Below are 27,819 nucleotides of genomic sequence, written 5' to 3'. Positions count from 1 at the left end.
CCCCAGCACCGCCCAGCAGGCCTCACCAAGCTGGGAATGCCCCCAAACCAAAAGCAACCACGAAGATGGCTTTCTCATTCTTTTATTTGGAGTTTTTCCCAACTTGAACCACTTGCCATTTCACCTGTTCGGGTATTTTCCAGCATCTGTAACTTTCAGTGTGGTCTGTAACTTGCAGACAGGCTCTGGATTGGATAATCTCTTCCATGTGGGTCTAAGTTCACCAAGTGCAAGGACTGTGGCTGTGCTCTTCACCCCTGAGTCCACAGTGCCTGGCACAGAATGGGCTTCAGAGAACAGCAGGGTGAGTGAGATGCTAGACAGAACCAGGGCTAAGGCACTTGCCTTGTTGCCACCAGCTCCTGAGCACCGCCAGGGGTGAGCCCTGAGCACATCTGGGCGTAGCTCCCTCTCCTCCAAAACAAAAGGAAGGACAAAAAGAAAATGCATGCTGAATTGAAGTCAGATAGGCTTACGTGCATATTTGACTATTTCCGAGTGAATACACCTGTATATTTTAACAATACTTAACACCATGTAAGCATATGTATACTCCCTGCATAGTTTCTAATGTTATGGATTAGTTTTGTTCCTCTGAACATAACATAAAATATGTAATGAATCATTTTATTGTCTTGTTTCATGCAGAAATGTTTTTTAGAATTATCTTTAAACATAGAAGTAGCTCATTTTTATTTCATGACTGTACTGCAGTTTACTTTTATTCTATATTTAACATTGGGTTTTATGCAGTTTATTATGTGAAATTATTTTGTGCAAGTTCTTATACAAAGTATCAGGTGCAATATGGGCTTATTTCTGCTCATTTTATCTCTAGGAATAGAAGGGCCAGTTAGTATAAGGAATGTGTGGTTTGGTTTTGCAGCTGTTGCTAAAAAGTTTTTCAAGGTTTTTAATTCTTTAGTTTTGTTTGGGGGCTACACCTGGCTGTGCTCAGGAATTGAGCTTGTCTCTGAGTTCAAGGTCCTGTCTGTGCTTGGGGGACTATTTGAGATGCCAGGGATTGAACCCCTGTTTGGTGACTTGCAAGGCAAGTGACTTACCCGGTATAGTATCTCTGCAGTTCTTAAAATTTGTTTTTGTTTTGGGGGGGCCACACCCGGCAGTGAGCAGGCTTTACTCCTGGTGGTATTCAGAGGACCATATGGAATGCCAGGCATCGAACCTGGGTCTGCCACAAGCAAGGCAAGTGCCCTACCCGCTGTACTATCTCTCCAGATCTGCAGTCCTCAAATTTTTTTTTCTTTTTGGGTCATACCCAGCAATGTATGGGGGTTCCTCCTGGCTCTGCACTCAGGAATCACCCCTGGCAGTGCTCAGGGGACCATATGGGATGCCGGGAAGTCCTCAGAATTTTTATGCCAGCATACACATCTACCGTGGTTGATTAGTTCCACTCCCTGCCCAATGTCCTTTTTTCTCAGCTTGTACCATTTTTGTTAGATACGTAATGGTTCTTCAGTGTCGGTCTTGGTAGTCATTTCCTCTCAGATAAGGGTTGACTTTTGTCAGATGTTCATTATACATTCCTATGAAGGAGTTGGCTTGAAGTAACACAAGTTTTTATTAACTTAAACACTGAACACGTTGGAGAGAAATCAGCGGCAGTGTTAAGCCATCTCATGATGGGTCAGGCCCACCTGTTTTTCCAGTCACATATATTATATAACCCCCCCAGAAGAGTTTCTGCTTAACTTCACCAACTCTAAACAATTCCATAAAAGAATATCCTTATGCAGTAGAGCATTGTGATCTGCTGCTAATTTTGTGCACATTACTAAATTTAATGTGATTGGAAGTAATTCAGCTCTCCTCCCATCAAACTTGGCTTGTAAGTTTCTTGGGGCCTTTCATAGATTACCTTTCCTAGAGGACAGCATTAACCAGTACGTGCTTCCTTAGAGAGGGGGGTCTTTCTCTCACTGGGGCCATTGGGAAATGGACAGAAGGTAGGAAAAGGATAGGAGTTCTCTCTGGTAGGCAGAGTTCAGAAATGCCACATGGTTGCTTCAGGCTTTTAGTGAAATCTTGACTCATTTAAGTCAAGATTTATACACTGTCAGTTCTCTGAAAGTGACTTTTGTTTAAATTGCAGGTTATTGGGGCCGGAGCGATAGTACAGTGGGTAGGGCGTTTGCCTTGCACGCGGCCGACCCGGGTTCGATCCCCGGCATCCCATATGGTCCCCCAAGCACCACCAGGAGTAATTCCTGAGTGCAAAGCCAGGAGTAACCCCTGAGCATCGCTGGGTGTGACCCAAAAAGAAAAAAAAAAATTGCAGGTTATTAGGTTTGTTTAGGTAAGAGTGCACAAGTAGGAAAAATAGTTCAGCTCCTGTTCTGAAGTGTATCGTTTAACTTCTTTGTAGTTGGCTGGATCATTGATACCATTGCTAACCCTACTTACAGTCAATTTTCAGGAAGTATCCTCTCAGCTCTTGTTTAAAGAAAGAGGTGTATGCCATCTCCTGGCCTATTGTGAAAATTCATGCCTTCGTACCCTACAGTACATTTTCTTAAAGGGCAGAAATCTTGGCCTACACCTAGATATAAGACATTCCTGTGTGCTAAAGTTTTAATGCTTTGATATGTAATTCAATTTGTTTTTTTGGGTTTTTTTTTTTTTTGCTTTTTTTGGGTCACACCCAGCGATGCTCAGGGGTTACTCCTGGCTTTGCACTCAGGAATTACTCCTGGCGTGCTTGGGGGACCATATGGGATGCCGGGGATTGAACCCGGGTCGGCCGCGTGCAAGGCAAACGCCCTACCCGCTGTGCTATCGCTCCAGCCCCTCAATTTGTTATATATGGAATAAGTGACCTGAAATCTCTGCAAGTGTTTGATAATACTGTAACTTTGCCATTATTTTATAATGACCACATCATAAACTTAGGCTGCGCTTAGGTCACTTTGCAATCAGAATTCTTTGCAAAGCTTTTGTGTGTGTGTTTGTGTGTATGTGTGTGTGTATGTGTGATTATAGATTGAAAGTATCATATTGATTCCATGTAAAGAGTAACAAGATACAGGATAGTTTGTGTTATTATGAACATTTTTCATAAGAAGGGTGTATGAACCTTGAGGACACCTTATCTGTGTGTACCTGTAGATTGAATTATATTGAAATATGTTATTCTTGAACAGAGATCTTGGAAGAAACTCATCTTCAAAAAATTCTTTTATCATAATTTTTTTCCTGCTGATAACTAAGACTGTCTTTGATTGGTCCGCTCTTAATATATGGGTCATCTCCATGACTCATTTCTTGTCTCAGCCGACTTAGAAACAGTATTCCTGATACATAAATTCACAAAATGGTTGAATAAAGAACCTTCTGTGGAAAGTGTATGTAGGCAGGTGTTACTTCTTTAGAGGAAAAGGTGCTTTTGGAAAATAAGAGGATGATGGGTTGGGATAGAAATAATATGATAATGGGATAGAAATTTTTAGATAGAACTATCTATAAGTATATACAGTCTAAAATGTCTTTAGTGTCTACATATACAATGTGAAATATTGGGTATGATGAAATTTTTTAAACATTTTAAAAAGAGTTTAAAGTAACCCTGGAGCTCACTCTCCAAGCATGCTTCCCCTGAACGTGTATCTCACTTGCTTGTCTGTTTCTTTGCTTGCTCATTTCCGCTCTGGAGAAGCCTGTCAAATTCCTCTCTTCACATCTTTCTGAGTACATTTCAATAAAAAACTTACCTTGCGTCTTAAAAAAAAAAAAAAATGATGCTAGTGCTGTCACTGTTCATTATGATTTAGTTTCGTAGTAACACTCCCGCGAATCATTATTAGATATCTTCTTTTTTACTGCCATCTTTTGTTATCACGAGACTAACTGCGTTTATATCTATATGCATTCGATGTTCCAGACTATAGGAATGAAGAACTGTTGCCTAATTGGAAAGTTCCAGCATTCCAGTCTTCAAAAAATGAATCTGAAGAGGCTTCTCCTGTTTTATATATTATGTGAAGAATTTAGATCTTATATTGGTTTGCACAAGTTCCCTGGAGAAAAAAAAAAAATTTGCTGTGTGTATCTCTTGGAAAAATAAGACAATAGTATTTCTCCTTTGCAATAGCAGCTATAACAGATGTGAAAATAAATATACTTGACTCTAATATGATTATACAAAAAGAGCATGGATGCATTTCAAATGTTAGGTATTGCTACTATAATCAAATGATTTCATATTGACCTTTTTATCATGATTCCTCCCTGTCGAGCACTAAAAAGTCAAAACATTATACTTTATATCTGTAATGATATAAGAAATTTTCCCCAAACTCATTGCAGCAGGTAACTTTTTTGAGTCATTGACTTCATTTTATATTTAAAAAATTATGAAATATCATTCTGTCATTATATTCTAATTAAAATTGTGCATAATGCTTTGGAAAAAATGGGTCTTTTATAGGAAAAAACTGGGATAACTGATTTCTATGGCTTTCAAAGCTAAAATATATAATATACTAAACCAACTCTAATATTGCTTCTTGTGTTTTACTGTCAGATTAAATTACAGCTTTTATGGATGATTAAATTTTAGTACATTTTCATTTGGTTTGTGTGTTTTGTTATTGTTCGTAGATGTAAGGCCTTTATTTTCTAACGGCCACATTGTTTCCGTGCAACAGGAGCCCCTTTCTCCCTAGACCCCCAAAGAGCACTTGGCTTCAACCCCAACTGAGTAACTGATGGTTTCCTTAGACAGACTGCGCACTGGCTGCTCGAGATCTATTTATTCTTAACTGTACAGTAAAGTACATCAGACAACATAGGATAGTTTTGTATATTCTCTCAATCTAAAAGATTGTACCTTGAATAAAATATCCCACTGTGTATTATTTTTATATGTAAAAAATAAGTTTAATACTGTATCAGGGTTTAACTCTTAACTATTTTAAATCTTCCATAGTTGGTAATTTCTTCAGAGGGATTCTTTTGCCATTGTTAATTTGAAGTCTTCCAATGAAATGTAAAACTTCTTAAATTTTCTTTATAATAGATTAACGAATTTGAGAGAAGTGTGAAGATGTAAAAGCATGTAAGGATATGTCAGTTACTCCAGTCATATAACGTACAGTTATGGTATGGAAAAGATTGTGAAACTATTAGTAGGCTATATAGCGGTGCTTTTCTTTCCCTTTTTTCCTCTCTTTTTCCATTTTTTTACAAAAGATCTGAGACTTAAATAGGACATTGAATAAGACATTGACCTCTAGTGATACTACTTCTTTACCACAGAAGTCGAGCAGACTCGCTCGTGGGTTATTTAATTACTGGAGAAGAAAAATAAATGCACTTAGGAAAACCCGGTGCCTTGTCCCTGAATTTTAAGGAAGCTAGTCCAAGGAAAGTACAGACACTGCTCAGGGATCTCAATACTGTCCTGTTGGAACTAGATGTGAAACATCGATCATGCCTCGGAACCGGGTCTCGGCTCTGCACAGCACCTGAGCATCTCACGGGTGCCTGCAGGCCCCACCCTCTGGGCAGCAGCAGGCCTGCGCCAGCAGGGGCTCCACTTGGGAAGAGTCAGATCAAGAGGAAAGCCTCTTGCTGTGCCTTCAGCCCGAGCCCAGCCGGTAGTACATTGAAATTTAAAATTTTAAAAGATTTAAGGGCCAGAGAGAGAGCATCGTGGGCTGGGAGCTTCTCTTGCATGTGGCTGACGGGGTTCAATTCCTGCACCCCGTTTGGTCCCCAGAGCCCTCCTGGAGTGACCCCTGAATATTGCCAAGTGTGGCCCAAACAATAGATCTGAAATGTCAGCTCTGGAATGGAGAGACAGTGCAGGGGTTAAGATGCGGTTGACCCTGGTTTGGTCTCAGGTACTGAGGTGATGATAGCTTGAGGACCGCCAGGGGTCACTCCTGAACCCAGCAGAAATAGCCCCTGAACCCTGCTGGATATGCCCCAAAGCCCAAATAAATGCAAAAAACAGAAAATATCAACTGGCTGGCCCATAAAAATATTGAAATACTTCTTAAAAAATAACTTGGGAGTTAGACTAGAGGTTTGACCCCTGGCATTACACAGGGTTCCCTGAGCACCACCGGGTGTCACCAAAAAAAAGTCTTTTTTCTTTGCAATTTTTTATGATAAATTTACTTACTGTTCACCTTTTATGAATCCAGTTATGCTGGAATTGAGGGGCCAAAAATATCTTAATAAATGCAATAATTTTTTTTTTTAATAATCGAGCCATTAGGGCTAAACTCTGCAGGTTAGGGTAGTGTATTTTAGGGTCCTCTGGAGTCATGCTGCTTTAAAACTCACCTCCTACATGTCTGTGAACTTTCTTGGGTCATGTCTGTTTTTATTTTTTATTTTCTAGACTAAATATCTATCATTAAATAAGAATACCCCCCCCCCCTATCCTGGGGCCAGAGCAATAGTAGGCAAGTAAGACATTTGCCTTGCACACAACCGACCTGGCGGGTCAATCCCCAGCACTCCCCCCGAGCATTCTAGGAATAATCCCTGTGTGCAGATCCAAGAGTAAACCCTGAGCACCACCGGGTGTGGCCCCCAACACAGAAAAACTCCCGGCAGTGAGGGGAGGGCTCAGAGAGCTCCAGTCACACTTGTTTAGAGACAGTCCCAGAATAAATTCATAAATGCAGCAAGTCAGAATCCACAGTAGTTGTAGTGTGAAGTGTGTGTCCTTAGTTTTCAGATATTGCGAGAGAATGATAACGGGCCTCCTGGTCTATTATCACCTCCAGAACTGTGGGGGCCAGAGACTTAGCCAGCCAGCCGCTGGGAGGTGCTGGTTTGCAGGGGCCAACCTGGGTTTGATCTCTGGTGCCACATCCCTGAGCACCTCGAGGTAAGGCCTGACACCATTGCACCCCGCCCAGCACCACCAAGAAAACAGAGAGTGAATATAAGCAGCATTAATTACCAGAAAATTGAGGGGTGGGAGTAGAGCCATGAAGAAAAATGCCCTTTTGGCACCGAGAGGTGAGCAAGAAGACCAGCTAGAGACAATATGACTCGCCCTTGTAGAAATCTGCAGGGCTGAGCGCAGGGAAGTAAGAAAGGTGTACGCTCTTATAGTTCCCTGAACTCACTAGACTAGATTCACAGGGGAGATAGCTAAAAGTATGATATATTTTTATAGTTGAAAAAAGCTCTCAAGGATGTTATTAACAAGGTATCTAAGTCGCAAGAACTGACACCGAATCCATATTTGTGGTTATTTGAAGTATAATGGCTCTGGTTGTATGAGTAACATCGTTCTAGGGAGATTTTTGTTACAGTTGACAGTTTGTATTTTTTCACTAAAAGGCAAACAGCTGTAATAGTGCCCACAATCTAATAGTTTGAATTTAAAAGTTAATTGGTAAGTACATCATCTAACTCTTAATTTCACCCCCCACCAGGGGGAGCTTCAGTATCAGTCAACAATTCCTGTAAGCATAAAGTTAAGGTTTCTGGCCCCTTCCCCCCAAGTGTGGTGATCAAACCAGTGCCTCATGCATGCGAGGCTTTGCTCTACTGCTGAGCCCTCTGTCCTCTGAATCCTCTGAACACAGTATGCCTCAAGACTTTGCCATCTAAATGGACAGGGAGTTAAAATAGATTCATCAAGACGTGGATGATGCTCTGAGGTCTACTGCACCGTGGCCACAGCATTAGTGTCCCTTGCACTATTTAAAAGTTTTTGCACTGAGCTATTGTATTTGGCCCCTTAATCTGCCATCATTACTGGCCACTGTTAATCTTCAGTGATACCAATCTGCATCTTTGAAGTTAGAAATGTACTTGAAAAATAAATAAATAAATAAATAAATTTTAAAAAAAAGAAATGTACTTGAAAACGTTTTCTTGGAAAGATTCTGATCTTTATTTTATTACCAACTTTTTATTAAAAGTTTTGCCTTTGGCTGGAGAGCTCAATGAGTTATGCGCCTCCATACAGGAGGCCTGAGGGACCCAGCAGGGAATGGGCCCCGGAGCACAAACCAGAGTAGTTAGTCTCTGCAGCCACCAGGTGTGACCCACAACATACTCTTCTCACCAGTGCACACACATCGTCAGCTCATTGGTCTGATTTTGTTTTCAAGACTAAGGCAGAAAGAGAAGAATTACTTTGGTATTGCCCTCTGTAAACAGTGAGATAACATCTCACTGATATAAAATGACTAAAGGATATATGCGTGGTGGAACCAATGTGTGAAGAAATTGCCATGTATATTTGAGGAGGAAAATGGCTTCTATGAAAGAATGTTGTGTCTTATTTGGTCTCTTACTTATGGTGCTACTTACTTGTGTGTTAAACAGCCTCTCTTAGACTCACTCTGCTCCAGACTCTAAAGGGAAGCATTTTGCGTCTTGTTCTGGATCTGGGAAGGGCCCATCTTGCAGGGGAGGGAATGAATGTGAGCTTTAAAGCAGCCTCACCATCCAGCTTTTATTATTCTGTTCCCCCAGAGTGGAAAAACTGAAGGTTATTCTTGAAAACTTACAGTTCAGTCATTGCCCGGGACGTAAGCGGTTATGCCTACAGGTTTGTCCTGGGTGTGTTGAATGTACAGTCCATGTAATGCTGTGTCTTGCTTAAAACTCATGTTGATAATAGCTGGGGGCTTTGCACTGCGTGTATAGTTGTTTTTTCGAAAAGCAACGTGGATTCTGTTTCTGCACGATTGACAAGAACTTTACACGGGAATGGGACGGGGAGAGCAAGTTCTTTGGCTTATTACGAAGCAGCCTCCCCTGGCTCGGGCCCAAGGCGTGACAGACGGTTCCTGCTAATTGCTTCTCCTATGAAGCATCAGCTTGACTGTTCCTCTCAATGAAAAACCTTAATAAACCTTCCCATTTTAAGCACTGATGTGACTCTTATTGGGAGGGGGGAGGAGCAGGGCTGGGCTGGGGGTGGGTGGGTATTTTTTCAGTGTACTTTTAAAAGCTTAGAGGTTTTTGTACTTTTAACCATACAAAAGTTCAGGTAGGGCCTACAAAATAGAACGGTAGGACAAAACAGTCCTTCCAAGTCCTGTTAGCAAATATTTATTGTACTTATACTTCTAACCTTGAAGGGTATGCCAGGTGCTGATCTCCATGTTAGGCATTCAGGAGGATCCAAACCCAAATAAGGGAAGACTCTTACTGGTTTACATCAGGAGACAGAAAGTGTGGGGGGATGGGTGGGGGGCTAAGCAGTGTAAGGGGCTAGGCATGCTGGGCAGAGCAAATGTGGTGATAACGATTGGAGATTTAGATCACGCTGAACTTGATTTTGAAGTAGTAACATGCAGCCCATGCAGCCACCTGCAGCAAAGAATATCTATCTGTCCAGGAGGGAGGTCTGTGCAGATTCAGGAAGACCAGTGTGTGCCTGACACCTTCAGGACTGGCAAGAAGATGCTGTGTGTGGAGCAGTGAGCAAGGGGAAGGTAAACAGTCATTGCTGGGGTTGGGCGGAGTCTGGGTGAGATCCACAGGAAGGGTTTCAGCAAAGGATCTTTGGAGGAACCTGTTCCACCTAATCTGCCGTCATTTCTCTGGCTATTAGCAGCTTTTAGAGGGACAGAGATGGAAATTAGGCTAAGTGTGAAGTAGGAGTCAGCAAGACTGAGAAACACATATAGAGTGTGAGAGAAAACTGAATTGAGAATGACTTATAAGATTCTTGGCCAGTAGTCAAAACTATGAAGAATATATGGCAAGAGTAAGTTTGGGAAGGGACCAATTTTGAGCTTAGTGTGAGAAGTGTGTCAGATTCTAGAGATGAGCAGCGGGCAGTTGGATGTGAGCCCCTAGTTCAGAGGAAGAGGTTTACAACTGATACATAAGAAAGTGAAGCTGAGAGACTAGCGATGTTGCTTAGTCCTAGGACAGATGGCCCACAAACAGGAAGCTCTTGGTTCAATCCCTGGCACCACCAAAAATAGAAAATACCATGAAGCCAGGGGGAATCACTAGGGTTGAGTGTAGAGAGACAAGATCCAGAGACCTGGATGTGTGACTGGGAGGTGAACAATGAGAAAGCAGGGGTCCCCGGTAGCCTTGAAGGTATCAGCGGAGTGGTGAAGGCCAGTATCTGGAGCATAGTGTGAGAAAGTGGCAAAGATGCGGGTACTGAAGCACGGGCAAGCCTGTGGGACGGTAAAACATACTTGGGTGCTAATGGAGGATCCAGGAAAAAGGAAGACTTGAGTGGGTGCGGGATGGAACCTCAGTTTCCAAGTGAAGAGACCAACAGCAGAGGGATGTAGAAACATTAGGTCACCAAAAAAAGTTTGCCATAATAAGGCAAAGTAGTGTGAAGCGGAAAAGTCGGATGGTCTCTTCTGGAGGGCGGAAGTGCAGCGGGGAGAGAAACCTGAACTAAGGCTTCGGGGAAAATTCCCACTGGGCTCACTGGGGAGGGGTTTCATGAGCAGGAAACAGATTTGGTTAAATTCATAGTGTTTGGCTCCCTATGGAGTCCCTGGTCTTTTAGTCTTGCCTTAAAGATCTCTGAGGCCAGTGATCATGCACGTTCCCAGAAAAAGTTCGTTCAGGAGGAAACTGTCCTTAAAACAGAACCACAAGGACCCAGGAGGCTGCCAGCACATCCACGTCCTCCATTGCTTTGGTTTGGTTTTGGTCACACCTGCGTATACTCAGGAGTCACTCCAGGAAGGGCTGGGGCCCAAAGCTGGGTGGGCCAGCTGTGTGCAAGACAGCACCCTACCCCATCCTCTCTTCAAGCCCCTGTTGCCTCGCCAATAGAGAGCAGCTCCCCGGGGCCTGTGGACGGGATGCTCGTTGCCTCGCTCCGGCCCTCTGGGACACGCCAGCTTGCCCACCGGGGAGAGAAGAGGCCCCCTTGGACCCTCTTTGTCCTTGCAAGTGTGATTCCAACTGTTTTGGGGGAGCCACAAGATGAAGCAGAAAATTTTTCTCTTGGAGAAGTAAATTGTGGGTCCCTGCCTGCCTGCCTCATCTGGGAGCAGATGCATCAGGGGAGCAGTTTGGAGAAATGTGATCCCAGCTCACTCAGCAGGGGCCTGAAGCCAAGACTAGCCGCTTTGGAATTCTTTGGGCTTTTTCAAGTAACCAATGAAGTGCCACATCCTTGTTTAGGGGCCATATAAATGGACTCATCTGAACAGATGCGTGGAACCTCTGAGGGGTGCGTCCAGCAGCTGCTGAAGTCACCATGGCCCGCAGCATCCTCTGACCAAGATCAAGCATCCTTGGCCCACCTGGAGTATGCAGGCTGCTGGGACCCGACTTCAAATGCAGCCTTGGCCCTCTTCGGGCTTTGCAGGGATTCCAGTGGCTGCACTTTCCCCTTGGAAAGCATCTTGATTTTATTTTTTTCTTTTTAAAAAACAGCTGCATCCCTGATACGCTCCCCGCCCACCCTTGGCTGTGCAAATGGCTCTGGCATGCTACCTGGCGGTCACTCGGTCTTGGGGACACAGTGCCTGGAGCCTGGCCAGGGAAGGTGCTGGACACCCTGCTCTCCACTTCCTTCCCCACTGGCCTGCCCCAGTGCAGGAAGGGGAGGTTGGTGGGGGGCTGGGGGGCCTGGGGGCATGTGTCTAGCAGCAGGTTTGCCAAAGACTGGTGTCAGGGAAGTCAGGCAGAGTGGGTGCTGCTGTCCAGAAGGACAAGGAGAGGAGCCGGGCCGGGAAGACCCGCGAAAAGGGCAGAAATGGGCTGGGGTTAAAGTGCAGTTCTCCAGAATGGAAATAGAAGAGGAGCTGGCCCCTCTGAGCTCTGGACAGCCCAGTGGCCACAGGCCAGGAATTGGGGTGTGGGCTGGGAGGATAGCCACAAAGAGCTCAGATGAGGAAGCAGATCTACTGCCGGGGCAGGTCCACACGGTTTGGGGGAGCAGCCAGCATCACTCGGGGCTGCTGGAGAGTAGAAGGCACCGGGCTGAGGAGGCAGGAGGGCCGTGACCGACTTCACCTCAAGCTTTGCCCTGAGTTGGAGTGAGAGGCAAGAGTGAGAGGCAGAGCTCTTCAGAAGATGCAGTGAATGGGGCACTGGCGCTTCCCAGACTCCACTGGGCCAGATGGAGAAGGCCTCTGGGACGGGTCCGAGGGAGATGGCCTGTGGGCCACTAAGGGAGGGCTGGCGAGGAGAGGATGAACGCGCCTTGCCTGAGTGCCACCAGGAGTGACCCCTCAATGCAGAGCCAGGAGGTTGTCCCCAGTCCATTGAAACAAACTGCAGAGGGAATGGTGAGGAAAAGGCTCCCCTGGGAAGCAGGAAAGATGAGAACCTGGGAAAGAACAAATGCAGAGTCCTAACAGTTAAAAATAAATACTGGAGTGGAAGTAACTCACAGCCCCGACGTCGCGGTCAGGGAATTGGAAATCTCCCAGAGTGATCAGGCAGGAAGAACCCAGAGTGAGCAAGGGAAAGAGGCTTGATCGCTCACCTCCTCCTCCCCCCACCCCTTGGCCCCCTGTAGTTGTGGGCTCAGCTGCAGCCAGGAGAGCCAGGGACCAGCCAGCGCAGTCAAGCACAGGGAACAGCAACAAGGAAGCCAGCCCCGCCCCAAAGACCCTCTGTGCCTGGCAGTTGGGGAAAATGAAGGTGTCTGCAGGGTGCCAGGACAGAGAGGCGCCGGACTGACAGTGTCTCAGGGAACTCTGACTCCTGTCCTGCGGATGCAAACATCCTGCAGGGCCGCCAGGGGGCGTGATTCAATGGCCAGACAGAGCCGGCCCTTCTGTTCCTGTGCCGAGAGCCCTGCCAGTAGCTGAAGGTGAGCTGAAGGTGGCCCGGGGGGCGGAGTGAGGCAATATCCAGCCTGCCCTGTTCCTCTCGGGCCTTGTGGACCAGCAGCACAAAAATAGTGTCCAAGGGCTGAAGACAGTGCAGGGGTAAAGGGTTGCCTTGCACACGGCCTGCCCAGGTCCCATTCCCAGCATACATACATTCCCTGAGCACAGGGAATAAATAACAAAGGATTTTGCTTATAAACAGCCCGCCCATCCCTGAAACCAGGTGCTCGCTGGACAGCACTGTCTGTTTTTAAGGGCTGGCTCATTGCGATGTAGGAGTTATAGGGGGTCCCAGAACTTGGGGGGGGGGCACCTAGAGTTGGGAAATCGTGATTGAGAGACACCTGGCCTGGAGGGGTCCAGGAAGGGGGCAAGAACAAAGTCCAGTTCTGATGGCACCTGCTCTGCAGGGCTGGGTTGGATGAGCAGGGGCAGACAAGAGAATGTCTGTTGCATTCTGGGTCACAGCTCCGCGAGGACCCCGGGTCCTGGGGCACCAACCTGAGTCCCCAGAAGCCCCAAGAAGCCTTCGAGAACCAGAATCTTTCCCCGACTCCAATAATGGTGGGCCCCCAAGGGTGGGCTAGGCATGGCAGGGTGAGGAGCTGCGTGGCGGGAGTGTGTCCAGAGTCAGGGCATCATTCCTGGGCCCAGCGCCCACTGCGACCTCCCCGAACTCGACACACACTCATTCCCAAAGGCCTACAGCGGGCGGGAACTAACAACCCGTGTTTCTCCTGAAACAGCTCGTCAGCGGGTCCGAGGAGAGAGGCACAGCCAGGGATGTAGGAGCCGGACAGCCCTGACTCAAACCCCTGTTCTTTGTTTTTATTCTAAGGGGATTTGGAGTGGTCAGGGCTTACTCCTAGCTCTGCATTGTGATCTCCCAATGGTGCTCAGGGATCATTTGGGGTACCAGGGATCGGCCACATGCAAGTGCTCTACCCACTGTGCTAACTCTCCAAACCCATTTCTTTCATCTATAGGTGACCAGAAATGGACAGCTTCTGTGATCCATAAAAGTCTCCACTGGCTTCTCAAAAAGATGATCACTCTGGGTCACTCTAATGAAAAAAAATAAATAAAACAAAAACTTCAAACTTACTGCACACAGTCTGGCAAATAGAAAAAAAAATAGAAGAAAAAAATGCAAAGCCCTTGGGCTGGGACAGTAGAGCTGCTCAGGCTGTTTCTTTGCATGAGGCCGAGTCCTGGGCACATCTGGTTCTCCAAGCCCTACCAGGAGTGATTCCCCAAGCACCCCAAAACCAAGCCAAAAAACCTCTTATACTTTCTGCTACCCAAACTCAACATCTTGGTGCGATGTGTGGGGTGTTTGGGAGGCCCCTAGCCAAAGGCACCTCGCCCTGATCTAACCGCCAGGCTCCCCACCCAGCTCAGGACCGAGGGGCAGGGCTGCAGGCTGAGGGTGCCTGCTTTTCTCCCAATTTGCTCTCCACCCTCCCCTTGGGGCAGGAAGGTGGCATGCCTCTAATTGCAGCTGTCACACCCAGTTGGGCAGGGGAGGTGTGGCGGAGCAGGGAAGGAAGGAGGGAGGGAGTGGTGAGGGGCTGCTGGAACAGGGACCCACATTGTCTCATGCAGCCCAGTGGGCGGTCCTGCGCCTCCCAGGCTGGGTTGGGCCGTGTGCCCAGGGAGGGTGCAGATAGGCAGCGGCTCAGCCCCAACCCGGCCCATCAGCCCTGCCCTCTGGGGGTGTGAGGGGCTGGGAGACGGCCCACTGGCAGTGCCAGCTGACTAAGTAGAAAGTGTGGTAGTACTGCAGGTAGGGCATTTGCCTTGCACACAGCAGTCCCCTGAGCCCACCCAGAGTGACCCCTGAGAGCAGAGGAAGCCTTAGCACTGCCCGGTGTGGCCCCAAAGGACAAAAAAGAGAGGTGTGGGCTTTCTTAGCAGGCCGCTCCTGGGCAAAGTCATTGTCACCGGGGCTGAGAGATGCTGAGCTGAGGGGAGGAGGGTGTGACTGTAGGACCCACATCCATGCACTCACCCCCATCAGCCTGGTGCAGGTATGTCGCCCCTGCCTGGTCCCCCCAGCCCTGCGGGCACATACTGGCCTTGGAGCTCTCTGCCTCGCAGACAATGGCTCGAAATGATTTCTGTCTGCCAGGGTGTTGAACCGGCACTTTCTCCTCTTGGCCAGCCACTCGGCAGTGGGATAGGCCCTGGCTCTCTGATGCAGTGGCTCCAGATGTCTGAGCCCGCATCAGGGCCTGGCCAGGAAGTGCAGTGGTTAGGCCAGCAACACTGGAGACAAGCTCTTTATTGGGGGCCCAAGGTCTGGTGCCTCCAGATTGTACAGAAGGTTCATCTGAGGTCTTAGGGGCTAGTGCAAGAATATCGAGGGTGTTTCCTGGTCCCTCCCCCATTCCTCTCCATAGCAGTACACACAGTACACATGCTCTCTCTGTCTCTCTAGTCCCCCACCCAGGGCACCGCCCCAGTGCTCTGTACACCCCTATTGCTTCTCCCTCGTTTCTAGGGGAAAGGAACAAAGTTTGGCTTTCGAAAGCCATATCACCTTCCTCCCCTGGGGTCCAACAGGGGGGTTGGGGGGAATGAGTCAATGTTGGGTCTTTGGGATTCAGACCCACACTGCAGTGTTAATATCGAAGCCCGAGGGTGAGGGCCGCAGGGCCTGGGGGCAGCCGCTGGAGCGCATCTCCTCTCGCCTGGACTCAGCGTGGCCGAGGAACGGAAACTGTCCACAGCCCTTCTTGGCACGGCTCCACTTCCTGGCCTTGTGAGTGCGGCCGGGGTGGGGCTTGGGGGCCGTGGGGGTTGCCCAGCCTGGCTTCTCCTTCAGCAGCCGGTCCCGGTCCGGCCGCACGCTGCGCAGGAACTTGCGGAAGATGTTCGCGGTGAGGGCGAAGCGGCGGCCCAGCTCCCAGGACGGGCCCCGTGGTGTTCTGGGCATGCCCTCCCTCCCAGTCTCTCCCTTCTCACCACCCTTCTCCATTTCCGGCAGGTCCAGCCAGTTGCCCACCAAGTCAGCAAAAGCGTTGTCCCCTAACACCAGAGGCTGGCGGTTCCGGCCATGGGACATCAGCGTGGACGGCCAGTCATGAGCCTCGTCCAGCTCCGGGCCTGGTGGGGCCCAACCCCGGGGCTCGGGCGGCGGGTCCTGGTCTCTCCCACAGCCAGTCCTGCAGGGTGGAAACTCGGGGCCCTTGTCATGAGAAGAATGGCTGGAAGGGACGCAGGCTGCAGGCTTGGCAGGACCTCGGGCACCCTGCCACCGTCTGGGGGACTCGGACTGTGTCCAGGGCCTTTCGGGAGAGCCTGCACCAGGGCTCCCGCCGGAGATCTCCAGCTGTTCCAGAGCCGCCTGCAGCTGGAGAAGCTTCAGTTCCTGCAGCGCCCCCATCATGCAGTTCATCTGATCCTGCAGACCATCGCCCACCTCCTTCATGGACACCTGCAGGGAGAGAAAGCACAGGCTATGAGCCATGGCCGTGTGGGAAAGGGAGCTGGACTGACCCCCCTTCACACACACACACACGCACACGCACATGCACAAACACACAAGGCAGCCTGGGGTCTCCCCACCCCTACTGAGCAGCCTGGGGTCGTGCAGGGAGGGCTGGGCGTGGGGGCTTGAGTCCCGTGGGCCAGCAAACACTCTGAGCCAGTGTCTCCTGCCAGGGTTTCCTTCCCGAGTTTCCTTACTGTGTCCCACCTGCCGTGTCCTCCAGCTTGACATCCTGTGTACACCATGTTCACCTGAGGCCTCCTTGGGGCATCCTGCTGGCCCCCAGGGGTCGTGCCGGCCCTGGCTGAGAAGTGCTGCTTGAGCGCGTATACAGGGGCCTGCCCGGATCGCCCCTTAGTCTCCTGCTCCCGTGAAGCTAGGCCTGGGAGAGTGAGTTTCCATGGGATAGAAACAGGCACTCAGGCTGGTGGCTCACGTGACACGGCAGGGAGAGGAGGGGCTGAGGCTGCCTGCAGGGACATAGCTGCCGTGGCCACCCTTTCCCCACTGGATGCCCACGCCTCCGCCCCAGGCTCCCTGGGTGACCCTGGTGTCAGGGCACCAAGCACTGATCACTGGAGACAATTCCTGAGGACCAGGAGAGCGCCAAGTGCTGGAGGCACCTCGTCTCACTGCATCTTCGGGCAGCTCAGAGTGGCTGTTCTCCTTCCCACAAATGAGGGCAGTTACGTGGTGCTCACAGTTACAGTGCTCAGGCTGGCAGTGGAGGGGAGCTGGCCAGAGCTGCCCTATCCTCTGCAGGAAGGTGGAGGACTCCTGTTCCCTGAGTGGGAGGGAGGGGGACTCCCAGTTCCTGACTTGGGGGGTTGCACGCGCTTGACTGGCCAGAAGGGGGCTGGGAGCACCTGCCGCCAGCCCTGGCTCTCAGGCTTGGCGCCTGGGCCCTTCCTGCCTCCTCCGCCCTGGCCAAGAGTGGGGACACTGGTGCGGGAGGAGGATCCCCGCTTCTCTGTGGACATCTCTGACTGAGTCTCAGGTGCCAGCTGGAAGGGTGAGAGATTGACTTGGGTGAGGGCCGAGCCTGGGGACAGGAGGGGGTGCTAGGACTGATAACATTCAGGAGGTTCCGTTCCCGGCCTGAGCTGCCTTGGCCCCACCAGCTCCCCGCAGATCTGCTCATGTTACGCCAGCAGCCCTCCTGCGTGCATGCGGGGACCATCTGTTCCCTAAGCCCCCCAGAGCCCCACCGAGATCATCTTACTCCCAGCCTCGTACCAATGCTCTGAGCTAAGCCCGTGGGCTGGGTTTGGGAGCATTGGGGTGGGGGGGAGAGGGGCTCCCCTGGGCCACTGGGGCAGCTGACCCTCTCAGGCCTCGGGGTTCACCCCAACCAGGTCAGGCTCTGCCGTGCCTGCTGCATTTATAGGCAGGAGGTATGGGGTGCCCTCCTATGCACTTTCCCCGGGGCGGGAGGAGGGGGTCTATGGAGACGCTCGACACGTCAGCAGCAGGTAGCAGGGTAGCAGTGGGACGGCCGTGCATGCTGGGGGCCTGATACCCTGGTCTCTGCCTCCTAGAGACAGTTTGGCGGAGTCTCCCCAGATCCCCACCCTGCACACAGCTTCTCCCAACTTCCCCGGGCGCCCCGGCCCTGCAGCCTGCCCCCGCGCCTGGAACTTCAGAGCGACTTTTACATTCCTTCCCAACTGCCCCCTCCACACCCCCGAGGGGATGGGCCTTCTTGTCTCCAAGTCTCTTCTGCCCAGATCCGTTTTCACACACACATAGATTCACACACATGCATAAATGCATACAGAGTTGCACACATGCCTAAGCACACAGGCATGCACCTATCCATACATAGGCCCATGCACACAGATGCACACACGAACACACACGCTCCATCTGTCCCTCCCACCCGGACACCCCAGGGGCCTTGCCTCCCCGTCCAGGTCCAGGTTCCCCTCCCCTGTAGGGACCCATCACAGCCATCAGAACCGCTCCTGTTCCACTCCCCGCCTCTGCCCCTACAGCTGCTGCCCACAGGAAAATAGCTGTGGGCACCCCATCTCTGGGCTCCACTCTGCATTGTCCCAGAGCCCAGCCAGCACCTGCACTGCCCACCCCGACATCACCCCTCCAGGCCGCCAGTGTCCTCCTGCCAGGGCGCCGCGCCAGGGCAGTCCCCGAGGGCTCCTGTGCTGGGTCTGAACCCGCTCTGGCTGAGATGTGGGAGGAATGAAGTGACCCCATTCAGTCTCTGCCACTCGGAAAGCACCCTGAGGAGATGGCTCTGACAGTCTGTGCCATTTTCCAGGGAGGGTGAGGGGTGGGTGGGGATGAATGTGGGGCTGCGGAGACGGCACCGAGGCATGCTCAGGACAGGCTGTGCGTGGGAAGGCCCGAATGTCCGTCAGCTCTCCCCACCTCCGTGAGGCAGGAGTTCCAAGGTCAGGACCCCGGAGCGTACATAGCGCCCCTTTCTCCGTGACTGTGGCATATGCAGCCACAGGACCTGGGCGTGTGTCATATCTGACAAGGAATAGCGTGTCTTCTGAGTCCTTTCCAGCCTTTCTGCTCTTGAGGAGGCCACCCCACTGCCCAGGGCTCCAGGCTGTGGGGACAAGAGGGAAGGACACCTGAGTGTGGGAACGGGGCGCACCCGCACCTCTGCTGGGTCCAGACAGGAGGAGCGCCAGCGGACAGCTGTTCCCACCCCAGGGGGGTGATGTCACCCCAGGCAGGAGCCAGAGGCCAGGGGGCCTGTGTTCCAGAGCGTGGGAGCTTCTCCAATCCCAGAGGGGACCCAGTGGGAACAATCCTATGCTTGTGGTGATGACCATGAGTCTCCAGGCCTGAGGGGTCCTCTCCGGATCCCCGTTGCCCGGAGCCTCGGACAGGACCTGAGCCACCCAGCTCGTCCACAGGAGGCAGCAGAGAAGTCAAAAGAAGGTCTAATCTGCATGCAAGTGGGTCTAAGGCCCTTTCTGCCCGCCTGTTCTGCGTTTGTCTGTCTCTCACTCACACTCACACTCACACTCACACACACAGAGCGTGCTCCATCATCACACGTCACACTCTTGCTAAGCATATCCCAGGTTGTCCGGCCATGAAAGGTCTCCCAACTCTCCTTTCCTCCATCCTACCTCCAGCCCAGGTCCCACCCCAAGGGGGGGCCCACACTCAGCAGTGCTCAGGGCTTACTCCTGGCCCTGTGCACAGAGTGCCCTCCTGGTGGTCTCGGGAAAGCCTTCAAGTGCTGAGGACAGGATTGGCTGCACACAAGGCCATTGCCTCAATCCCTGAACTACCTTTCCAGGCCTCACCATCTCTGCGGCCTCCAAATATTTCATTCACAGCACGCTCTGGGCCTTCCTCTGCAACTGACATCAGCCTCTGGCTTCCTCCTTGGGCTGGGGGCCACCAGGCTCCCCCGTGGGGTGAGCAGAGCCCAGGCTGGGCCCCAGGTCCAAGCTAACTTGCACATGGAGGAGATGCACTAGCCCTTTGTGCTTCAATGCCTGGCTACGGGTGGCATTTCCAGGGGCAGCCCTTCCCCAGGAAAGGGAGACAAATGAAGGGATGTCTCCCTTGTGCCCCCCACTCTCCCGAGACATTTTTAGTGGCCACCACCCTGCCTACCTGGGCCCTGTCTCATTGCTCGCTGCAGCAAACATTCACACAGAGACTTTCCGAAAATGAACGCCATTCCCACAGACAGATGGCCACTAGAGCGATCATTTCTAGAGTTATAATTTATGCAGACCATGTCGGTGCCAGGGATCGAACTTCAAGCCTCACATATGTCCCACCACCAAGTAACACCCCCGGTCCCTATATAATAAGTTTTAGTTTATTTTTTTTTTGCTTTGGGGGCCACATCCGGTGGTACTCAGGGCTCCCTCCATCTGAGTGCTGGGGACGGGAATCACTGGGAGTGGGCCTGAGGTGTTCACCCAGGCCCTCTGTCTCTGAGCTTCGAGATCATTTTTTCAGCTGTGGATCATCTCCATATCATCCTGAATGTCACCACTGGAGACAGGGAGCCACAGCATGAGGCTCTGAGGCGTGGTTATGGGGGACACGGGAACCCCAAGGCTAGCCCTTTCTGCCTCCTCATGCTCCTAGGCTTCCCTGCCCGGACCTATGTGGGAACCCAGGTCGCTGGTGGGGAGTGACAGGCGGGACCATCCTCACACGGGCAGGGAGAACGTGAAGCGCTGGAGAGAGGCCAAGGCCCGCTGCTCATCATCTCTCCCACGGAAGGCGCCTCTTCACAGAACACTCTGGAGAGGGAAGAGGGACTTCCTGTGGAGGAGGGGGCAGATGCCTCTGGGGAGCCCACCATCTGGACCTCCAGTCCACTCCCCGGGGGAGAAGTGCGGTCGGCTGGCCTGGACAGCATCCAACCCCTTGGCTCCAGCTGGGTCTCCTAGGGTGTGGGAGGAGTGGGATGGGAAAGGGTGACCCCAGCACCCACAGCCCCCCTCCACAGCCCCCTTCCTCGGCAGCTGTGTCCCCCGCCAGCCACTGCGCCTCTCCCAATTCAGTCAGAATGCTTTGACACCAGCTGCAGCTTTGCCCAGGGAGCTGGCATGGTGCCCTGCCTTGCTGCCTTGCTGCCCCGCCCCCAGTCCTCACAAGACCTACACAAGTGCTTTTCAGCCCCTCGGCTGGAAATGGGAACAGTCCTGCTATTTTTTTTTGGGGGGGGCCAAGTAGCCCACTCTCCAGCTGGGTGAATAAGGATCTTCACAGACCCCTGCTCTTGGCTGGAACTCAGAACAGGAAGGTCAAGGAGAAGCTGGGCCAAGAGCTGGTGGAGGGAGAAAAGTAAAGAAAGGAGCGTGAGACTGATGAGCCCCTCTCCTAGTGAACCAGCTACGGGACCCTGGCACACAGCCTGAGAGAGGGCTCCGACTGTGCCCCTCCAGGAAGCATCCCCTGAGTTTCGGCAGCCTCCCTCCCTCTGGGGAGCCTCAGCTCCTCTCCACTGCTGCCATCAGAATCCCCAGATATCCAAGGACCCTCCAGGAGTTGCCTTCCTGTCGGCCTTCAAATACGCCTTACTCCCGCCGCAACCTTCTCGCCCACTCTCCTGCTGCACACCGGAGGCCCAGTGATGTTCAAAGTCCCCCAAGATGGTGCCCAACTCTCCCAGCTCGGCTGCCCACTGTCGCCCACAGAACACAGCCTCTTTCACAAACCTGCATCAAGCAAGTCTTCTGGCAGCCCCACGAGATGGTGACTAACATGTTGGCATATGAGGTATCGTCACTGATTTGCAGTACTAACATGTAGAACTTCCATCATTCCCATCTTATAAATGACACAGGGAGGTTTCGTACCTCCACCCAGGTCAGGGATCTGGGAAGTGGCAGATCTGTCTTGACAACTGTCTCTGCACCTTCTGCATTATCTAACTGGAAAACGGGTTCAGTCCTAATCAAGCCCCTATTTCTTGCCCCAATTCCTCACTGCGGGTGATTCTTCTTCTCAGAGCTAAAGTTCCATCTCTCACATGGCTCATGGCCTGTTTCTGTGCTAGAGGTTTGCAGACATGTTCTGGCTAAAAGTTCCACAGTCGGCCTGGCTGGAGGTGAATCCTAGAGCTGCATCTTATCAGCTCTGTGGACCGGTTTGAGCTACGAAACCACCCCATCTCATTTATAAATGGGAATGATGGAGGCATAACACATCAGTATGGCTTTTGCCAGTCAGTGACAACACATTATTTGCTTACCATGTCAATCTATGCTAACACTGGGGCGGGAGAGATAATGAGGGGCTAAGGCATTTGTCTTGCTTGTGGCTGACTCAGTCCCGGGTACCCATATACGGTCCCCTGAGCACCACCAAGTGTGATCCCTGAGCTCAGAGCCAAAGAACACCAAGTGTGGCCTAAATCCAAAAATAAAATAAATGTTAACATCAATAAATTCATGCTAAATATTAATGCATATGTTACCATTCTTACATATTTTCTATAAACTCAGTTCCCTGAAGGCAGGTCCTATGTCTATTTATATTTATAACCACAAGTATTAGTGTCTGGTAAAGTGCTTTACTTGTTATTTATTTATATGGGGGCCACAGTTGGAGGTGCTCAGCTGTGTGCTTGGGGGTCACTCCTGGTGGTGTCTTGGGGAACCAGGTGACCCCAGTTTGAACCTTTACATGCAGCCAGCCCACAGAGCTCCAGCCCAGAAGTCCCTTAAACATAGCACAAACTCAATCAGTGTGCCCTGTGCACAAGAACACATGCACCCTGGGGCAATGCGGCCCCCCCCCCCGGGCTATCCTGTGCCTCTAGCACATCAGCTACTACACTGTGAGCTGATGTGTGACATATGTTGTCCCCGGATCTTCACAGTAGCTGTAGAAAATATCCTCTTTGGGTTTTTGTTGGGTGGCTTTAGTGCCACACTTGGAACTTCTCAGGGCTTCTCCTGGCCTGGATCTACACTCAGGGCTGGCAGGGCTTGAGAGACCATATAATGTGCTGGGAATCAAACACAGGTCAGTGGCATGCAAGCAAGCACCCTACCCGCTATACTATCTCTCCAACTCCCCAAAGTAGGTATTTTCAGCCCATTCTCACAGATGAGAAAAATCAAGGCACAGACACTTCTATATTGTGGGCCAAGGACACATGGTTAGGGTTTGAATTCCAGTTGCCCAGGCCCCAAGCCCCCTGCTCCGTGCTCTCTGCACGGGGCCGCCCCGCACTGCCTGTCGAGGCCAGAGCCGTCTCTCCCTGCCCTGAAGCTTGGGGGGCATGCAGCAGGAGGCCCATACAAAAGCCACTTTCCTGCCTTGGGAAACTTGCTCTTTTGCCCCAATAGCTCACGGTTGCTCCCATTTGATCTTCCCATCACCTGCTCTATCCGTATTTGATTTTCTGCCCTTTCCTTTCACACAAGGGACCCCCTGACCTGGACCCTGGATACACGCTGCCTTTTGGGTCACCTGCCTGCTCTCGGGCAGTGTTCCTCAACTGCCTCTGGCCGTGTCTCCCTACTAACTTGTTTCCTTCCTGTGGACCCCACTCTTGTGCTGTGACCACCCCCTTCCACTTATGCAGTTTTCATTTCTGTCCCCCATGGGAGCCCACAGGGACCACAGCCCCTGGTTGGGACACAAGTTCCCCCAATCTGAGGGAAGTCCCTCTGCACTTCACTGCTGCAGGGGCAGTGAATTCCGGGAGGTGGCCCTTCTCTCCGTCACTGCCTCTTCCAGGAAGTCTTCCCAGACTGGCTCTACTTGAGCCTCACTCCCTTCCTCCTATGCCTTTATGCTGCTCTACTGGGGGAGCGAATGCCCTGTGAACATCTGACACCTGCTTCCTCTAGGGGCCTGAGTCTGCCCCATTTGCTGGCAGCCCTCAGGGAGCAATGTGCGAGAAACAGCTGGTCCCAAGGTCTGGCATTGGACAGGCCTCCTTTCAGGCGGCTGGAGGGGGTGAGTGCTCCCTGCTGAGTGCTTGCAGCCCAGGCCTTGTCCTAATGAAGCAGAGTCAGCTGTTATCACTCCCCTGCTGCAGCTCATCCCAGAAACCCCATCCCTTCCTCTTTCAGGCAGCGTAACAGTAGCAGTTCTTGAGATATCGACTAAATGGAGCCAGAATCCTCAAATCCACCCGCCACCTCCCCACGATTCACTTCATATGACGCAAAGTTTCTGCTTCAGGAAGTTGAGAAATTTGGCTATTTCAGGTGTCCCTCGGGGTCCAGGACCAGAAATGTGTACTGGAGGGGAACACAGAAAGATACAGTCACAACCAATGGCTGTTTCCCTCCAGGCATGGCTGCCTCGCCTCTGCAGCACGGAGACTTCAGGTAAATGAGTGAATGTGGAACCTAACGGTACTAGGAGTGCCACACCACTGCCAGTACATGCAAACTTCAGACACAGCCAGGTGACAAATGGAGGCTCTCCTGGAGGCATGGCAGATCCTGCCTAGAATGACCAGTGTCTGCAGTGTAGAAGCATCATAACCTTCTCCTTATGGCAGGCATGGCCCAACGCCCAGCAGACCCAGGGGATAATCCCAGCCTGCCACAGAGAGACTGCCTTGGATCTCAACCCCACAGTTCCTAGAGAAAGGCAGTTAAAAGGCTGAGCCCAGGGGCTGGAGTGATAGTACAGCGGGTAGGGAGTTTGCCTCGAACGCTGTCAACCCGGCTTTGATTCCCAGCATCCCATATGGTTCCCTGAGCACCACAAGGAGTAATCCTGAGTGCAAAGCCAGGAGTAACCTCTGTGCATAGACAGGTGTGACCCAAAAGGCAAAAAAAAAAGAAAGAAAGAGGCGGAGCCCAGGCAAACTCAGCTTTACTTTCTCCTCTGGTCCCATAGGGAAACTGAGGCCAGAGGGACCTAAGCATGAGGCTGGGGTGCCAGGGAGTGAGGGAGGGAAGGAGACTCTGGCTGTGCCTGTCACTCCCTTCTGTGTCACCGCTGGACACGCCGCACCCGGGAGGGGGCGGAGTCCTGCCGGGCTATGTGCACAGCTCTCACATCTGAGTGTCATTCTGGGCCCCCAGCCAGGCCTTCCGCTTCCTCTCCAAGAGAGTCAGAGGCTGAAGCCGCTCAGACAAAGGGCCAAATGAGAGCTAATAGGGAGCTGGGTGACTTCAGCCTCTCCCCTTCCTCCGGGAGGTTGGGGGGCACATTGGGGGGCACACACATCGAGGTGCAGACACAGCTCAGCGGGGTGCACATTCCTACTTGTTTTTTTCATGCTCCTGGCACCCACATACTCTCTCTTCCTCCCCTCACCACCTCCCACCTAGGGTGCTGTAAAAAATGCAAATCAGTAGGATTTTAAAATTCCAGCCCATGCCAGAACACCCACAAACTCTGCATTAAGACAGATCCTGAGGTGGGCGGTGAGGTCCCCAGCTTCCAAGCACAGAGAGGAGTTTATGAGAGTCTTGTCTTGGCGGGGGTTGGGGCCTCGGCCATCAGGCATTCCGAGTGATGATAGCGCCCTTTCTTGTGCTGGGCAGAAGCATGGTGAATGCCAGCACTCAGGATGCAAGGGCTAACCCAGCCCTCCCACGCTGGCATGCAAGGCACAAGAAAACCAGCAGGGAAGGGGGTTGGGTGTCTCTGCCTCTCCCCTGAAAAACTCTCCCAGTGACTTTTGAAGCAGAGGGTCACACAGCAATACGGGTATCAGGAGGAAGGAGCAAAGAAAGGAGCGGCTGGCAGGGAAGGCAGGAAGCAGGTCAGGAAGGCTTGACCAAAAAGCATCCCCAAGAACACCTGGCCCTTTGAATTCCCTCTTCCTGACCCCCGGTCACCGGCTGCCCTGCCCCACAGCTGCTGAGTCCTGCCGCAGCAGAAGGGCCTGGGTCCTGGGTCTGGATCTGAGAGGCACAGACCTCAGAGGACTCTAGTGAGGAATTTAGTGAATCTCTGCTCTTGTGAGCCTGACCCCGGGCTCTCTGACTCTGCAAAGCAAGGAGAGAGAGAGAGGCGCGAGCAAAGTGATACTCTGACCAGATCGGCTGCAGAGTAGACCCCCCGCCCCCGGAAGGGACTGAAGGACACACAACACGGATGCGGGATAACAGATGACAGGGCAGTGCGGCCCGGTATCCTCTCGGGACTGCAGAATGAAGCCACGAGCGGCACGCGGGTTGCGCACGTGGTCTTCGGTTTTGTTTTTGTTGTTGTTAGTCCGGGGAGGAGCTGCTAGGAAGTCTGAAGTTAGAGAGCCCGGTGGTCTCCGCCCGCGCTCCAGCACGCACCCTTGCGCCCGCACCCCGGCGCCGCACGCCCCCTCCTCAATCCCGCAGCCCCGAGCCGACATCTGGCGGGGGCCCAGCCGCTCTCCCGCGCCGCGCCTACCCCGCCGCCGCAGCTGCCAGCCCCCTCCCTGCTGGCAGACAGGCCCGGGCAGACAGCCGGCCGAGCCTGTCCCCGCAGCCGCGCCGGCCCTGCCAAGCCCGGCCGAGCCAGCTCCCCTCAGCGGGGCGTCCCTGGGGGCTCGGCCCGCGCGCCCAACCTGGCCTGCGGCTCCTCCGGACCGCGCCGTCCAGCCTCGGGCTCCGGGGCTCGGGGCAGGCTGGGCTGGCTTTGCACTGCCCCGCTCCCTCCCTCGCTCCGGTCCCACTCACTCTCACCAGGCTTCGGTGCAGGTTTGTTCGGGGGGGGGGGCGGTCCCCTGTCCCCCGCCCGTCCACACGCCCCCCTCCCGTCCGCCCCGCGCGGGACAGTGCCCAGGGAACCCCTCCAGCCCCAACGCCCGCCCCGCGCCTACCAGCTCCTGTTTGAGGCGCCGCAGGTAGCAGTCCATGTCCCCGCTCTCCCTCATGAGTGCGTGCGCCCAGCGCGGCTCTGCCAGGGTCCCGGGGTGCGGAGGCAGCCCCCCTGAAAGCGCGCCCCAAGCTCCGCGCGTGCCACCGCCGCCAGCCGCGCCTCTGCCGGGCCGCGCTGGGACTCAGCGCTGCTTCCCGGGCCGCGCGCTGTCCGGCAGGGGGCGGAGCGGAAGGCAGAACCGCCAATGGGAATCCAGGGGGGAGGCCTCCGGCCAATGGGAAGCGCGGACGCGAGCTCCGCTCGGCCGTGGATTCCGGGCGACCGCGGCGGGTGTCCGCACCCGGCGAGGCCGCGGGGCTTGTCCTGGGGACATCACGTACCCCCGCCGGCGCAGGGGAGGGTATCGAGCTATCCGCGTGTCAGTGCCCCGCCCCCCAACAAAGCACGTCGGTCTTAACGGAGAGATCACAGTGAGTGCGTGCTGGATAGCGAGTCTCGGCAAGGCAGTGTCAACCGTTGTCAGCTGTTGCGAACTGTGATCAGAATAAAAAAGAACACCCTCCTCTCCATAGCTTTTGAACGAGAAGTCTTCCAAAAAGTGGATTTGAGGGGAGCGTGCAGCGAAAGAGACCTTACTCAAGCCAGTCACTGGTTGACACCGCGGCACCCTGGGCGAGTCTGGGGATGCTGCTCTCGGAGAACGAATGATAAACATGGGACTGAAGGGGGGAAGAATGCGACAAAGACGGTTAAAAAGAACACAGAGATGCACGCACGCATGCACACCGTAATTCCAGAAATATTGTTTATGAGAACGTAAAGTGTTAGTGGGGTTCGGCCGGCTGGACGGGGAGTGGAGCAGCGGACTGGGCCTTTCTCTTCCCAGTACCCCGCGATAAGGCCTCCCGACTCTGACGAGGGCCTTGGGCAAAAGGACTCGGTAAGATTGGGGAAGCGGACAGAGGTGATGGGGACACCCAAAGAAACTCAGATTCTGTGCCACCTGCAGTCTGCGCACCTGCAGCCAGAGTTGCCTCGGACAGGCCATAACTGACCCTCCCGCAGCCCAGCTCGCGACTCCTCCCCGCACCGAGTTCTGCTGGGGTCCTGCCACTGCCCCACCGCACCCCACCCCCGCTCCCCCATCCCTTCCCTGGTCAGGTCTCCGCACCGCGCCCTCCGGGACGGTGTTGTAGAGCCCCTGAGTAATTAGGACAATTAGCTTGGTGTGTTTCAAGGTAATTAACAGGGAAAGACTTGCCCCAGGCAGAACTTGGGTTCTCAGACTGGGACCAAACGGCGCAAAAGACGATGCGTAGT

The 27,819-nt window shown here is 52.6% G+C and overlaps 2 protein-coding genes across 4 annotated transcripts in view; one reads left to right on the top strand and one right to left on the bottom strand.

Moving 5' to 3' along the window:
• The window catches only part of RAP1A (RAP1A, member of RAS oncogene family), a 71,654-nt gene extending 67,065 nt beyond the window's left edge, over positions 1-4,589 (top strand). For all 3 annotated transcript variants that reach the window (XM_055137523.1, XM_055137524.1, XM_055137525.1), the window contains exon 8: positions 3,902-4,589. The gene's annotated coding sequence lies outside the window, so the exon portion shown is untranslated. The remainder of the gene's footprint in view (positions 1-3,901) is intronic.
• Positions 4,590-15,042: 10,453 nt separating this feature from the next.
• On the bottom strand, positions 15,043-26,704 carry INKA2 (inka box actin regulator 2). The gene is made up of 2 exons (XM_004616297.2): positions 26,501-26,704; positions 15,043-16,215 (listed from the first exon to the last, which is right to left on the bottom strand). The coding sequence occupies exons 1-2, from the start codon at positions 26,552-26,554 to the stop codon at positions 15,382-15,384; spliced, it is 888 nt and encodes a 295-aa protein (XP_004616354.2). The 5' UTR covers positions 26,555-26,704; the 3' UTR covers positions 15,043-15,381.
• Positions 26,705-27,819: the final 1,115 nt, after the last annotated feature.

This window comes from Sorex araneus, chromosome 5, assembly GCF_027595985.1.
Source record: "Sorex araneus isolate mSorAra2 chromosome 5, mSorAra2.pri, whole genome shotgun sequence".
In the NCBI taxonomy this organism is placed as follows: Eukaryota; Metazoa; Chordata; class Mammalia; order Eulipotyphla; family Soricidae; genus Sorex; species Sorex araneus.
The sequence above is the reverse complement of the archived record's forward strand: the minus strand, read 5'-3'. Positions and strand labels throughout refer to the sequence as shown.

What these genes read in the sequence shown, in the direction of transcription:
- INKA2 (XM_004616297.2), bottom strand. Translation starts at nt 26,554, where the DNA reads ATGAGGGAGAGCGGGGACATGGACTGCTACCTGCGGCGCCTCAAACAG. An exon ending in GGCGCCTCAAACAGGAGCTG is followed by an intron (nt 16,216 to 26,500) that starts GTAGGCGCGGGG and finishes CTCTCCCTGCAG; the next exon opens with GTGTCCATGAAGGAGGTGGG.